The sequence below is a fragment of the Balearica regulorum genome, chromosome 8 (assembly GCF_011004875.1).
Source record: "Balearica regulorum gibbericeps isolate bBalReg1 chromosome 8, bBalReg1.pri, whole genome shotgun sequence".
Classification (NCBI taxonomy): Eukaryota; Metazoa; Chordata; class Aves; order Gruiformes; family Gruidae; genus Balearica; species Balearica regulorum.
The window spans coordinates 29,649,685-29,664,531 of record NC_046191.1 but is presented as its reverse complement, the minus strand read 5'-3'; the positions used below and the strand labels follow the sequence as shown (position 1 = coordinate 29,664,531).

The following is a 14,847-nucleotide window of genomic DNA, read 5'->3' as shown; positions in this document are numbered from 1 at the left end:
TTTTTTTTTGTGGCAGACCTGTGGGATTGCAGCCAGGGCTGGGGGAGAAGGGAGCGGTGGTGTCACAAATCTCCCCCGGGCTCCTTCCCTGGGTACCAAATGCAGTTATGAGAGATGGAGCAGGTATTTGAAACTGCGTTTGATTCTACAGAAATTTGATTTGGGCAAGAAAAAAAAGCCCCAAACCACATAAACCCCCAGCTTGGTGTTAGGGAGCCTCGTCTCTGTGTTTCAGCAGAAGAAAATTCTGTTTTTTCCTTTCTAGACGCCTTTTTTCCCTTTATTTTGCAGTGTCATATGGTCTAAATCACATAAAACTTTCAAAGTCAACATTGGAACGAGGCGTTTTGATTTGTTTCCCAAAACAGTACACTTCAGTACGGCTGAAAGGAATTTTTTTTCTTTTTTTTTTTTTTCCCCCCCTTTTTTTATAGAATCCCTTCCCAGGGAATTTTAGGTTTCGTTATGCTTTGAAACCCAGCCAAGCTCATACACGGCAGAATCTCTTGCAGATTTGCCGAGAGAAACCGCTGTCTTCAGGCAAACACTGATCTGGGGGGGTCGGAGGCAGTGTTGGGAACAGCCCTCTCCCTGGCTCAGCAGCGGTGGGATGTGATGGTCCCCCAGCCTGCATGCATCACCCGTGGTTTTGGGGGCAGAAGGAACCGGGGGGGTCCTCATAAGCCCTGCCTGGTCTCCCAGCACCCACAGATATCACCTTGATTTGAGGGTGATGGGATGTTCATAATAAATCTGTGCCTGGCTGAGTATTGCGGGGGGTTTACGGGAGAGATGGCAGAGTCCGTGTGTCATGACCGTCTCTGGCAACCGGTGGGAACATGTCGGAGAAAGCGAGGGAATAGAGAGATTCAGGCTGCAGAAGAGGCTGAAGAACGAACAGACAGGAGAGAGGAAGAGGGGGAGATGGAATATATTAGGGCACCAAAGGATTTGCCCACACCGCACATCCCTGCTGGAGTTTTCCAGCCGTTGTCAGATGTAGCTGGTTAGGAAAACTGATCTCTTTAACCTTTTGGTGTTGTCGTAGTGGCATTGAAATGGGAGGTACTGATATCGGCAGATCTTTTTTTCCAGCTCTTCCCCCTCATCAGGATGGATAGTGTCAGGGGCAGGGAAGGGAGTGGATGCCGTGGGGGCGACCGTCGCCAGCATCAGGTCTGATGTGCTTTTGGTGGTGCTACGCTGATGCCAGCAGCCGGGGAGGGACGGTGGGGACGTCACAGCAAGGGACAAGCCAGAGCAGAGCCGGTACCGAAGGGCTGTCGGGAAGTCAGAGCGGTGAAGCCGAGCCGGTCTCTGTGTTTGGGTGTGCGCAGACACAGATGGCTTCATTGCTACGTGGGTACCCAGCGCAGGCAGGTTCGGTACACGCGTTCCTGCCTGCAGAGAGGTCCGGTGGAGCTCGGGGATGAGTGCTCCCACGTGGCCAGGTTGGCGTGGGCGGCTGCGGTGCCGATCGGAGTATTGTATTTGTACATGGGCGCCGTTGGTGCAGATGGCTCGGGGCTGTTTGACGAGTGGGTGGCCAGATGGACGCATGCGGATGCTGTCATGTGTTGGTGCCTAACGCGGTGCGTGGATGAGTTTGAAGGCTCGGCCACTTGCTGCGGGGACGGTGGCGGGCGCCTGCGGCTCGCTCTCTGCCTTGAGCGCGGCACCGGGCTGATCCCGTGCGCGAGGCCGTAAGGAGGCAATCACCAGCGTGACTCACCCGGGGGCTGAGGGTATCGTTGCACTCGCAGGACGGCAGCGAGGTGCGCCCCGTCTCGCCCGCGTGAGCTCTGCGCGCACGCGGGTGCTTGGTCCCGTGTGGTTGGAGTATATTTGCTTGCATATCCTGCACACACACATGGCATTTGCAAAAAGCAAAAACCTATAAATCACTGCGTGAACATTTGCATACGCTCGTGGTTGGTTGCTTGGCGCTGCGCGTATCTGAATCTTTTCCGATACAAAGGATAAAGCCTTGAATTTCCCCAGCTGCCTGAAGTCAGTGGGGGTGAAGGGCGCTGACAGCCCTGGCTAAGCTTCTCTGTGTTGGGGCTGCCCAGGTGACAGGGGCTCTGTCTCAGCCCTGGGCTCGTGCCTTGCCTTCGCTGGGGAGCTTCATGTTCCCCGCCGCGGTCTCAGGGCACCATCGACCCACGGTGACGGCTCTGAGCAGCTCGGGGCTGGCCTGTGCGCAGCTCTTCCTCTCTCAAATTGCCACGTGTTGCTTGGGAGAAGTGAATTTGGAGCAGTTTGAAAGAGCTGTTAAATATCCAAGGACGTACCGGGGCATCTGAGGGGCCGCAGCCTGCACCGCTCTCCCTGCGCCGCTGCTGCATAGCTGGCCGGTGCGAGGAAGGCTCTGTGGCCCCCAGGAGATGGATCTCAGCGTGGCGGGGTGAGTGCAGGCAGGTCGCTGCAGGTGTGCAAATGCGTACGTGCAGGGGGTTCGCTGCTGGCTGCTGTGCTCCGGCATCCCAGCAGCCGATAGGCAAAGAGATGCCGGCTGTCCGGGGTGGGGGGGACGCCTCTCTGCGTTACCCCCATGAGTCGAAGGAGGGGTGAAACGGGGGGGGATTGAATCCGTTTGTTTTTCCTCCCCAGAAGAGACAGGCGAAGGAGACACCACATGTCGATGTGGGAGCCACGCAGCAGCCACCTGTATGTGGGCCGCGGGGGCGCGTGTCGTCTGTGGCTCCTGTGCTTTCTGTGCGTCCGTGGGGCCGGGGCACGCGCCGCTCCCCTCCGGCCTCCTCGGCGGCTGGGGGGCCGTGCGTGTGTGCGCCTGTGCCTGTATTCAGTGTACTCCTTCGCACCCCATCTGTGTGTGCGCGCGCGTGTGCATTTGTGGATGTGTGCGTGCGCTCGTGGTTTTGTGTGTGCCCAACCTCCCCGTGTGCGCGCCCCGTGCAGTACGTGTGTGTTGGTGTGCGTCGCTACCCGTGGATGTGCAGTCTTGCGTGCTCCGGGGGTGAGCAGCGTATGTACTTGTGTGCACTCGTGGGTGTTTCCGTGTGCCTCGGTGTGTTGGGGAGGGCACGTCTGTCTTCTCCAGGATGTTTGTGTGTGTGTTTATGGCATTGCAAAGGTTTCGTGGCGTAGCCCAGTCCTCCCTAGAGCACACCTGCGGGGACACAGAGAAGCCCAGTACAGCTCCTTCCCCTGCAGACAGCCAAAACCGCTGCTCCCCAAATCCTCGGGACGGGCTTCCTGCCCGGGATGTGCCGGGCGAGAGGCTGTCCCGGCAGAGCGTAGCCGAGCACGGGGAGGGAGGGGGCCTCCTGCGCCCCGTGACGTTCTCCGTTGCAAACGTCTCGGAGGGCCATCTCTCACTGCGAAAGGCAGGACTTGTACCTGGTGTCTTTCCCCCTCTTACCCACCGTCCCCACCCCATCAGGACTGCTGCCCTTGCTGGCAAGCTGGCTCTCGTGTCGGAGTCCCCCGCGCTGTCATTTGTACTGGTAGGGCAGTGCTGCTCCGAAAAGGAGCCCAGCTCCGAGGAGCTGGTGACGCAAAGACATCCCCAGTGCAAGGAGGGATCCCCGGCTGCAGGGAGGGGGCATTGCCCGTATTTAAGAAAGGTGTCCCCAGGCAGCCACGCAAGAGGAAGGTGGTCATCGCCTGGCTGGGATGGGGCGAGCTGGGGTGCTGGCTGCTCCCAGCAAGTTGGGCGTGCTGCCCAAAGCGTCAGGACAGCTGTGAGGCTGCTGGGGCTGGTCCTCCATCAGCCCGGTGCCTTCGGAAGGGGCAGAAACACACTCTCAGCCCCGTTTCCAGCCCTCGCCGGCACCAGAGGGTTGCTGGAGTTCTGGGGACGAAGCAGGAGCCTAGCCCATAGCCCTGGGGGTGGCGTTTCCTTGTCCCTGGGCTTCCCAAATTAAATCCAGGGTGGGTGCTTCACCAGGGGGGCAGCCGGGACGCTGACTCCTCGCTGACCCCCGTTGCAGGCGGGAGCGTCGCCGGCGGCACCACATGTCGGTGTGGGAGCAGCGCACCAGCCAGCTGCGCCGGCACATGCAGATGTCCAGCCAGGAGGGCATCAACAAGGACGAGCCGCCCCTCATCAACCCCCACGCCAGCATCTTCCGCAGGAAGAAACCAGGGGATGGCGTCACCCTGGAGAAATGCGCCGAGGAGCAGGGCGGCAAGGGCGAGCGGCCGCCGGCCGAGGGACCCGAGCAGCCGGCCCCGGGAGCCAACCCCGGCGGTGGTGAGGACAGGAGGAGCCCATCGCCCCGGGCCAAGCGAGACAAGGAGCCGTGGCACCAGAAATCGTGCCACGGGAACTGCGAGCCAGGCGAGCAGGACGGGGCAGGAGGCGTCACCGAAGATAGGGCCAGGATGAGGCAGAGCCAGCGGCGCAGCCGGCACCGCAGAGCCCGGATGGAGGGGAAGGAGCCGGCCGGCGCCCTTGGGAGCCGCTCGGCCAGCCAGGAGATGGGTCTGGAGGAGGCCAGCCCCACGGAGGGGGCACAGGATGGGGACCAGCGCGGGGACACGGCCGCAACAGAGGCGCTGATTCAGGGGCAGCTGGAGGCGAGCGGGGAGCCAGACAGGTTGGTACCCAGGGAGGGCACCTTGCAGTTCCCGCAGCATTTTGTCCTCTCCCCTTATCTACTCGCGCCTCTTTTTCTCCCACGTCCCTCCTGCAGGACAAATGGGGTCCCTGCCAGTGATGCCGAGCTGGTCGGGACCACCGAAGAGGGGAGCGCCCCGCAAGCGGCCCCCGAGCCCCCCCGGGGGAAGATAGGCAGCCTGACGGAGCAGGACTGCAGCAGCCTGGACACAAGTGAGCAAGCGCTGCTGGAGGCCAGCCGCACCGTCAGCCGGAGCGAGCCTGACCTCTCCTCCATCACCCCCAACACCGAGAAGGCGACGGAGAGCACCACCATCACGATCGATGTCCCCGACTCCGCTGTGGTACAGAGTGAGGACCCGTCTCTCTTTCCTGAGCCCTTCTCCCAGCCCTCAGGGACCCTGCGGGGATGGAAAGCTGCTTGTGCGGCTTTTCCTATCTGCATCCATCAACTGGCGGGGCGGGGGGGCTTTCCTTGCTGCTCCTTGCAGCACCCCAGTTTTGCAGGGGACTCTGGACATGATGCTGATGTGCCACCATCCCCTGGGGAGCTTCTCCTGTTCTCACCTGCTTCCCACTCGCTCCTTTGCCTGATCCCTCCTTCTCCCTTCCTCTCCCCTGGGCAAAACACTCGCATCCCCTGTTTTTCCTAACACATCTGCAGCCTCCGCCCAGCTCGCTGCCGCTCAAATCCCCTCGCAGCATCCTCGCTGTCAAGGTGAGCCGCTTTAAACGGTGTTATTAATTAAACAGCACCGCAAAAGCTGGCCTCGTTAAAACCCCTTTCGTCTGCTTTGTCCCAGCAGCTTGTGTCTTTTCTTCCCTTCTGGTCCCTCTCCTTGTGGTGGCACGGGGATGCAGAGCAGAAACTGGGGGGGGGTTACATGTGGCTGGGTGGCAGGGACACCCCAGGGTGCTGTCTGGGTGCAAGGCCAGGCAAAGGCTCTCACTTTTCTGCAGTTAGCAACAAGACAGACGGTGAAGCCAGCCCCTTAAAGGAGGCCGAGACCAAAGAGGACGAGGATGAGATGGAGAAGAAGAAGAGGAAGAAGGAGAAAAGCGAGACTGGCAAAGCAATGGTGCCGCACAGCTCCATGTTCATCTTCAGCACCACCAACCCGTGAGATGTTTTTTGGGCTGTAGGAGCCAGGGGCTGGGGAGGGCTGCAAGGGGAAGGACCCCTAGATGTCACTGAAAACAGGGGATCCCCTTGGGAAGGGGGCTGAGTATCTCCCAAAGAGCCTGGCTAAGCAGCCACAGCGTTCCCCAGCCCTGGGAGCGCTCTGCCTCTGAGCCAGCCATGTTCATGGCTTTCTCTCCTGACTGCTGATTGCTAGCTGTGATTTTTATTCAATGCTTGTTGCACACCTCTGCAGTTCTTTGCTCCCCTGGAGCTTGCCCAGCTCCAGCAGCCTGGAAGAATAAGCGCCCCAGTTTCTCAGGGACTCTCCCTGGCTGGCCATGGGGTGTCGAGGGGGCTGGGACAGCTGAGCAGAGGGGTCAGCAAGCCCAAACCACCCTTGGGCTCCCTCAGTTTGCTCCTCAGGCTTTGCTGCTCATCTTTCTGCTCTGGAGGCTGGTGATGTGGGGTGGGTTTTGCACATGGGCCATGCCTGGGGTGTACCGGGGGCTCAGGTTGGGGTGCGGTCTGTCTCCCTGCAGGGTGCGGAGGGCTTGTCACTACATCGTGAACCTGCGCTACTTTGAGATGTGCATCCTCCTCGTGATCGCTGCCAGCAGCATCGCCCTCGCGGCAGAGGATCCCGTCCTCACCAACTCTGACCGTAACAAAGTGATTGCAAACCTCCCCTCCTCCCCCCATCCCGGAGACAATGCAGGCAGAGGTCCTGTAGGATGTGAGCTTCCATGGTGGGGCACGTGCGGGACATGGATCAGGGCAGCCGGTGGCAGCACCTGTACCGCGCCGTGGGGTCTGACTTCTTCCCCCATCACCTATTTTTATAAACCCTGGAAATCCCTCTCAGCCTCCTACATGTGGAGTTTAGAACATGGGGAGCAGACCAGGACACCTTGTTGGTAGTAAAGTAGCTTAAACTGGGAGATGCCGATGTGTGCGGGGACCCATGTGGGGGAGCGTGATTCCGGCTCGCAGCGTGATTTCAGAGCCGCTTGCATCGTGCATGGGAGATGTTTTTCTCCTGCCTACGCAGCCTGAGTTTATGGCTGTCCTAAACTCTTAGGGAACAGGCTGGGTTTGGGACAAGCAAACCAACCCTCTGTCTGCACCTGAGCCAGGCCAGCCCCGGTGCAGGGTGGTAACGGGGTCTGGGTGAACACCGGCGAGCCCGTTTGCTTGGCAGCGGCTGCAGAGCGCCCGTGCCCTCTCTCTGCAGGTCCTGAGGTATTTCGACTATGTCTTCACTGGCGTCTTCACCTTCGAGATGGTTATCAAGGTAGGAGACCTTGCGAGCTGGCTGCGCTGGGGATGCTGTGTCCCGCAGCGTCCTTGCAGCGGGTGGGAAATAGCTCAGTTTTATGGTTCTGGTCCTAAGCTTGGATGATGGAGACTTTAAAGCCTGGTTCTTAGTGGTGGGAGTTGAGAATGCTCAGCACTGCTTTTATCAGTCTCCAGGCTCTCAAAATATGATTATCCTTTAAATATACCTGGGGCACAGGGACAGGTCCGCTGCTCCCTAGCAATGTCCCTGTCCCCAGCACATCCCGCCTGCGGCTGCTTCCACTTGATGGCCGAGCTGCTCATTCCCTGCCTGTTTTTCTCGCCGTTTCCCCTCTGCAGATGATCGATCAGGGCTTGATCCTGCAGGACGGTTCCTACTTCCGAGATCTCTGGAACATCCTGGATTTTATCGTAGTGGTGGGAGCGCTGGTGGCTTTCGCCTTGGCGTAAGTGGCCATCGTCTTTGTCAACTCTTTGTATTCCCTTGGTCAGGGTGGGAGGAGGGTGCAACTGTGTGTTATGGTCACTAGACCCTGATTTATTTATTTTTTATTTCTTTGCACCCTTCTGCTCTGCTTCTGGGATGGCTCCTGGCAGCGGTGTGCAGCTGCTCCAGAGATGTATTTCTCCTTGTTTGTCAAATGCTGGTGAGCAAGCAGGCAGAGGGCAAGGCAAGGCAAACTGGAGATGTTAGGAAGAGGCTGGTGGTGAAAGTAGACTTGCAAGATGGCAGGAGGGGCTGTTAGAGAGGGAAAAAGACCTAGGGATGGCACAACTGGAGTTATACACCTGCTATGCATCCTAGGGTGCACAGAGACAGCAAAAGCATCAGCGTGCCAGGTGGAGCTGCCCTCTGAACATGTTTGTGCTGGAAATGGTACCCCTGGCCAGTGGCTTTTCCTCTGCTCCACGGGGGAACGTTGCCCTGGAGCCCTGCAGGGATGGGGATGCTGCCAGTAGGGTTTGCACCGCATCCTCTGCGGCGACACGCCGAGGGCAGGGTGGTGCGTGTTCGCTCTGCAGCATGTTCCTGCTGAGCGTTGCCTTGCACTTGGGCTCTGGTATGGAGCTTGTGGCACCTGCAGGTGGGTCCTCCTCCGCAGAGCGGCTTGATATCTGTGCTGACCGTGCCATGGAGGGGAGAAGCATCTAGGGATGGCTTCTGTGCTGCTCTGTCCTCCTCCGTGCTGCCGTTTGGGGCAGGTGGTGCAGTGTGAATGTGGGGAGGGATGCGCTGGCACCCAAAGAGCGGGCAAGGGGCACCCCCTGGTCCCCGGGGCCGTGGTGACCTGTCAGTGCCCAAGGAGGGAGAAGAGAGGAGATGCTGTGGGTTTGTCATGCTGCTGTTCTCTCTTTGTGCCTTTGACACCGGCGGCAGTGGCGTTAGTGCTGGTGAGAGGGGAGGGCCTGCAGCCCCGCAGACTGAAGCCCTGTCCTTGTCCACAGCTCAGGTACCGTGCGAGGCTCTGGGGGTGGCTGGGTCCGAGCCCCGAGGTCACTCGATGGATTACAGGCTGTAATCCATCCCTCCCATCTCACCCCTGGCCGGGCGGCAGCTCCTTCCCCTCACTCTCACCTGCTTGCACGCTCCCTGGCTTGGTGCTTTTGTCTTCCTCACCCCCTTCCTCGCCCGGTGCTTTCATCTGCTGCTCTCTCCTCGGGAAGAGCCCGGGAGAATTCAGCTCGCTGGGCACAGGGGTGACCCAGCCCCTGGGCAGGGCAGGGGGCTGACCGCAGGTTTGGGCATGGGGAAGGGCCATGGGGTAGGTCTGCTGGCCGAGGACATTGCTCTGAGCCCCCGGGAGGCCACCCAGGCCGCCATGAGGATGGATCGAGCATCTCTGGAGTCTGGCTGATCCCCCCCCTCTGCCTGGGTAGCCCCTCAGAGCATGTCTAGAGGGGGATCTCAAGGGCAGCAGCAGCCTGAAGGTGCGCTGGGTTATTTAAGGGGCTTTAGGAGGATGAGAGAACCTTTTCCTTCTAAGTCATGTTTCATCAAGACTTTTTGATGGCTGAAGGGGGGTACGTTGATGGCTCAGCCTGCTTCTGGGTGGATGGATGTCCTCACCGCCACTAGCAGTACTGTAATCCATGTTTACTGTGCTTACTGTCCCCTTGCCCCCACCCCACAAAGGTGGTGTGGTTCCTGGGGTGGCTCTTGGAAATGGCGGGGTCCCCACGTGCCAGCTCCGAGCACGTGGAGAAGCTGCCGTGCCCTTTCCAACCCCGCTTGCCACCTGCCTGCCTCCACCCAGCCTCCCGAGGGAAGGACAGGTCCCTTTGGGCACAGGACAGCTGAATTCTTCAGGGTGAGCACCCCATCAGCTGCGGCACCGAACCCCGTCCCACGGAGAAGGCCTTTGCATCTCCATGCACGTTTGCAGCAAGCATCTGTGTCACCTGCCCGCTCTTGTAGCTGTGGCTGTGTAGATACTGAGTTGCTTGTGTCGTGGACAAGGGCTCTTTAGAATGTAAACCTGCAGGATCGGACCTCTCACCCACGTCCGACGGTGGCTTCTGCTGGAGTAGATGATCTCATGGCTTTGGGGGTGAGGGGAACAAAGGAACCGCAGTGATTTCTGATGGGTTTATACATTATAAAGCATTTAGAAGAACCCCTGCCTCTCTCATTGGCAGCCTGTCACCTCCGCGGCCCCCGGGAACCGCAGGATGTTTGCCAGCTATACGTGCCCCAACCTGCCATCCTCCCTCCCTCCTTCCTGGTCTCAAGAGGAAAACTCTGGCCGTGATGTTTAAATCCCTCTCCTTTTCTTCTCCCTCCATGAGCTCCTTGATGTGGGGCCGGGGGTTTGACGTGTCCTCTCTCTCCCCCTCCTTGCCTCCACGGTGCTGGGTGGGCAAAGCGATGCCTGCAGAGCGGCTGCAGCGATTATGTGGCTGAGAGCAGCTGGTGGCTGGGTCCAGCACTTCTCAGTTGAAGAAGTGCTGGGATATACCGTGCCATTCGGGTTTTCTGCCTTTTTTGCCTCCTCTCTGGATTTCGGTTTACCCACGGGTGTCCTGGGCAGCCGTGGGTGCAGCAGGAGGTCTCTGAGCTGGTCCAGTGGTGCTACCATCATCCGCCGGCCGTCAGTGCCACATTGAAATCGCCAATAAGCAAATGTCCACCCATAAAACCATCTCCATGTGTGCTGTCGTGGCTTGTCCACTGCCCCCTCAGAGCCCGAGCGAGAGGTCAGCTCGGCTCGTCCGTAGCTCTCCGCGTGGAAAGCTAATACGTCAATCCATACGCAGCCTAAATAAAAAGCCCAATATAAAACCGTAAATCTCCAAAGACTTCAAATTAAATTAGCTGAAATAACCAGAACCATAACTAAAGGCCCTGTTCGCTTTTCCCTCCCGTGGCACCCTCCGAGGAGGCATCGTGCAGAGGAGCAGCGCTCGCTTGCGGCTTTGCAGAGCTGCCGGGAGGCGATGATGCCTGCGCCTGCCTGCGGGCTTGTAGCAGCAGGAAGGGTTGAGTGGTCAGTGCATAGTCCTCGTCATCTTACCTGGTGAGCAAGGGCGGGAGTTTCTCCACCCAGAGGTACCGAGCAAAGCTGCCTCTGTCTTTGCAAGCAGCATCTCCTTGTGCCTGTCGGTACCCGAGTCTGGAGGGAGGGACCGCTGCGTGCTGCAAAATAACCTGGTGTGAGGCTGGTCGGGATGGAGGTCTGATAGCACGGAAGTGCTGCAGAGTAAAGCTCTCACCTTTCCAACACACCTTCCACCTGTTTTGCTAACATACAGCCAGGGTCTGGGGTTATTTTTATGGTTTTTTATGGTTTTTAAGAAATGTTTTACTTTGTAAGCTTGCCCCCAGTGCTGAGCCCTCTGTGGGCACGTGGCTGGGACTGAGCTGGATCGGGGATGGAGGTTTGGTTACAACTGTGCTGCAGCTCAGCCTCTTAATCAGTGGATTTCTTGATGGAGGTGATTTACTAAAGTTAGCCTGTCTGGATGGGAGCTGTGGCCTTGCAGGTAGGTTCCCTCAGAGGCACCTGCCTTTGGCTGGTTGGGGCTGAGCCTTGGGGTCCCTCCCCAACTCATGGCCAAGGAGGACCATGCACCCGCTCGGTGTCACCCACCGTCCCGCTCTCCGCAGGTTTCTGTTGCAGCAGGGGTTTCACTGCACATCCCCCTCCCAAAACCTCCAGTACGGAGGGCAGGGGCTCCCAGCTTGCTGGACGAGTGTCTCCCTGGAGATAAGCCCCATCCTGGAGGACATAACGCAGTCTACTCATCGTACCTTCCCACCCAGGCGCGGGGTGGTGGAGGGCTGCCACAGGGTCCCTGCTGCCCGAGAGGCTGCGGTCGTCCCCATGCAGCTCCCCCGCTGCTTTTCTTACCTTCTTCCTCTCTTCTCTCTTTTTCCCTCTCTCCGTTGGTGCTGTTTGGTGGCTGCTGGGCTGGACCGCCGACAGGAATGCTTTGGGGTAACTATGCCATTCGGGTTGCCGTGGGATGCCCCTCTGGGGAGTGCGGGGGGGACAGGCACAGGCGGGTGTCTGTCTGTCCGACACGTGTGCTGACCCTCAGCTGCATTTGCAGAGCCCAGAGTATGCCGCTCTGCGGGCACCCCGTATGGCCCCGGGATGCAGGAAAGGTGGTGTGCTCCAGGAACCTGCAGGCGGGATTGTCTTGGCAAGCAATGCAATTCCTTGCTTTTGCAAGAGAGCGCTTTCATCGTGGATCTCAGTGTCTGCACGATACCCCGAGATGGTGTGAAGCACGCCCAGGGGAGCAGGGCATGGGGAAAGCGGTGTCTGCTGCAGAGCTCGACGCTCTGCACCGGCGGGGGCTTTGCCTGCACTGAAGCGCTGCAGGGACTTCAGCCCTGATGTCCTCCAAGGGCATGGGATGTGGTTCATGCCAAGCTCAGGGGGCTGGGGAGAGCTCAGCCTCGGCCACAGACACAGCAAGGCCAGGCTTTCTCCAGCCATTATCCAGCCCTAGATCCACGTTGGATCCAAAGCAAATCCTCAGATCTGCAGAGGTCCCTCAGCAGATGTAAACCACTGCAGCTGAGTTGCCCTTGGTGGCTGCTTGTACCAGCTGAGCAGTGCCCTCAAATCCTCACCCCAGCCCCAAGTCGGATGCCCCAGCTGCTTACCCAGGCCCTGACACCGAGCAAAGCGGGAGACAGGAGGTTCTTAGTGAGTCCCAGGGCTGTTTGTACAATTTCTCCCTATGCATTTGTGGGGCTGTGCTCCTAGGGAGGACTATTAATTACTGGCTTTGTTTATGTCTCTCAATGATTAAGCCCATTATTGTGCTCCCTGTTGCATTAACCCTCGCAAAGGAGCTGTGCAATTTTGAGTGTCTGTTGTTGTAACTCATTTCCTTGATATTTTTCGAGGGTGCCCAGTGGATACAAACTGTGCCACCCTCACCAGGACCTCTCTGCTCCATCCTCGGGTCCAGCCCGTGGGCTTTAGTTAACAGACAAGAAAAAAACCCCTCATATTGTGGTTCAGATTAATCCCCATACTCAAGAAATGAGGGTCAAGAAGTGTCTTAGTGCTGCTTTTCTAAGTAATTCTAATAGTAAGCTCTGCCTCCCTCAGCTGACTTGGGGCGGAGGTAAGCGCAGCCCTGATCTGGAGAGGGAAGAGAGGGCTGAGATGTTGTGAGATGGAAGACTAGGCTGACCAAGTTGGGTAGCACTGATGGAATAAGGCAGAAAGCTGTAAGAGACAGCATTCATGCAAAGAAACCAAGCACGGAGCTAGGGCTTCCCTAGGTGAACGTAAAGACCAGGTATCTTCTGTTTAAACCAGGATGGAAACCCCTTGGTGAGACCTGCACATAGACCCCATTGAGTGCATCTCCCACGTTTTGTTGTGAATTCCTTGCAGTCAGTAGCAGTGGAAGAAAACAATTCGCAGTGGTGGGGGCCTTTTGCAAGCCCTGTCTGCAAGTGGCACATGCCTGCAGTGGGGATGCCAACCTGCTGGCCATGTCGAGCAGTGTGGCTTGGGGACACGGGGGAGGGCAGCATGCCACAGCGACCTTCGGGCAGCTCTCCTTGCTTGGCGAGAGCGTTGAGTCCCCTGCCCCAGCCCTGGCATCTCGTTGCTTCCCACAACGAAGGGATTTGTTAAGGTCGCTGCTCCCCAGCGAAGGGGAAAGGTGGGAATCCCGAGGAGGAGAGGATTCCTTTAGTTCTCATCTCCAGCTGTCAGCGTGTGTGTTGGAGGGGACTCGTTTAGGTGGGCTGAGCGCTCAGCAGTCACACGTTTGTGATCGCTGGCCCCCACGATGGCACGTGGCCCTTCCGTTCCCGTCCTCACGCGTGCTGGGGGGGTGGGTTGTCAGCCGTTGAAAAGCCCCTGAGCATCCAGCCCGGGTCTGCAAGGTTATTGTCTCTCTGTTTCAATTCTTGGTCTGCGTGCCTCTCTCCGATGCGGTAGGACCAACAAGGGCCGGGATATCAAGACCATCAAGTCTCTCCGTGTGCTACGGGTCTTGAGGCCCCTGAAAACCATCAAGCGACTGCCCAAGCTGAAGGTAAGGATTCCCATCTCCTGCCTTACTTCTGTCTTCTCCAGCATGGACCACTTGGTGCATGGACCACGTGCATCGATTTACTCACGAGCGACGAACAAGTAGTTTTCAAAGCATTTGTTGTGTTTCAGGAGCTCTGTTTTCAAACACAACGCCCTTCAGGCTGCTTCACATCTGGAGGTGCAATGAGTTATTAAAAGCAAACCTGTCAGGGTTAGGTACCAGAGAAACTGGGGCTGGAGTGGACACGAGGCAGCACAGCCCAGATGCTCTCCTGATAAAAGCCCCGGCTTTGGGAGAGCTCAGATCTCTTTCCAAAGTTCATGATCGTTCCCACCAGAGCAGCTTGTAAACAGCTCAGGATTTTGTGTGCTGTGCTGTCATGGTATTGCACCGGAGGGGGATTTCCCATCTCAATAGAGGGATTATTTGTGCAGCACAGGTAGGATTATGGATTTCCCTGCCATAGATGATGGGGTATAGAGCCAGAAAGGAGTAAGAGACCAAGGAAGCCCTGTTTTTTTCTTACAAGGGGTTATTTGGCTGATGGATAAGACCCAGGGTGGCACCCCAGACACACAGATTTTGACCCTAACTTTTCTTCCTGATCAGCGGATGGATTCAGCCCATGTCAGTTAATTTCTGGACACCTCTGTCTCCACTGTGCAGCAGAGAAAAGGACGTTTCTCTCTTTCTTAAAGTGCTGTGAGAACTAGGGCTGAGACCACAGCCTGGGGAGGTGCTTCTGTTGCAGGCAGAGGTATTTGCTATTCGGGGTGATGCGAAACAATGAAGTGTTTACTAATTGGTCTGGAGTGCTGCTAATTGCATCACTGGGGTGGTCCCCTGTCTGCTGCTCTGGCTGCAGAGAACATTGAGGGTATAGATATCCATCCACTGATTCAGGGGCCACTTGGTGTCTATGTGTGTGCTGGGGGCTACTCCAGGTGTTACACTTGTTCATAAAGTAGCTCTTTGCCTGGGAGAATGCCCAACTCTTTCCTCCCTTCCCCATCAGGAGTGGGAAATGTCTTTCCACATGGCAGTCTGGTTTTGGTCCTGCCCTTTGCCAAGGCTGTGGGTTCCCCAAGGTGAGCTATGCCCTCTCCTGCAGGCCGTCTTTGACTGCGTCGTGACTTCCCTCAAGAACGTCTTCAACATCCTCATAGTCTACAAGCTCTTCATGTTCATCTTTGCTGTCATTGCCGTCCAGCTCTTCAAGGGGAAGTTTTTCTACTGCACTGACAGCTCTAAGGACACGGAGAAGGACTGCATGTAGGTGCCCTGTTCAGTAGGTCTGATGCTGCTGACACCTCTGGCAAGGGCAGGGTGCTGG

At 57.8% G+C, this 14,847-nt stretch overlaps 1 protein-coding gene across 1 annotated transcript in view; it reads left to right on the top strand.

Moving 5' to 3' along the window:
* The window catches only part of CACNA1E (calcium voltage-gated channel subunit alpha1 E), a 137,119-nt gene that overhangs the window by 98,817 nt on the left and 23,455 nt on the right, over positions 1–14,847 (top strand). Inside the window, exons 21-29 of the mRNA XM_075760364.1 lie at positions 2,614–2,670; positions 3,957–4,565; positions 4,662–4,936; positions 5,546–5,705; positions 6,248–6,377; positions 6,940–6,999; positions 7,344–7,450; positions 13,418–13,514; positions 14,626–14,786. Coding sequence (XP_075616479.1) covers positions 2,614–2,670; positions 3,957–4,565; positions 4,662–4,936; positions 5,546–5,705; positions 6,248–6,377; positions 6,940–6,999; positions 7,344–7,450; positions 13,418–13,514; positions 14,626–14,786 — 1,656 coding nt within the window. The remainder of the gene's footprint in view (positions 1–2,613; positions 2,671–3,956; positions 4,566–4,661; positions 4,937–5,545; positions 5,706–6,247; positions 6,378–6,939; positions 7,000–7,343; positions 7,451–13,417; positions 13,515–14,625; positions 14,787–14,847) is intronic.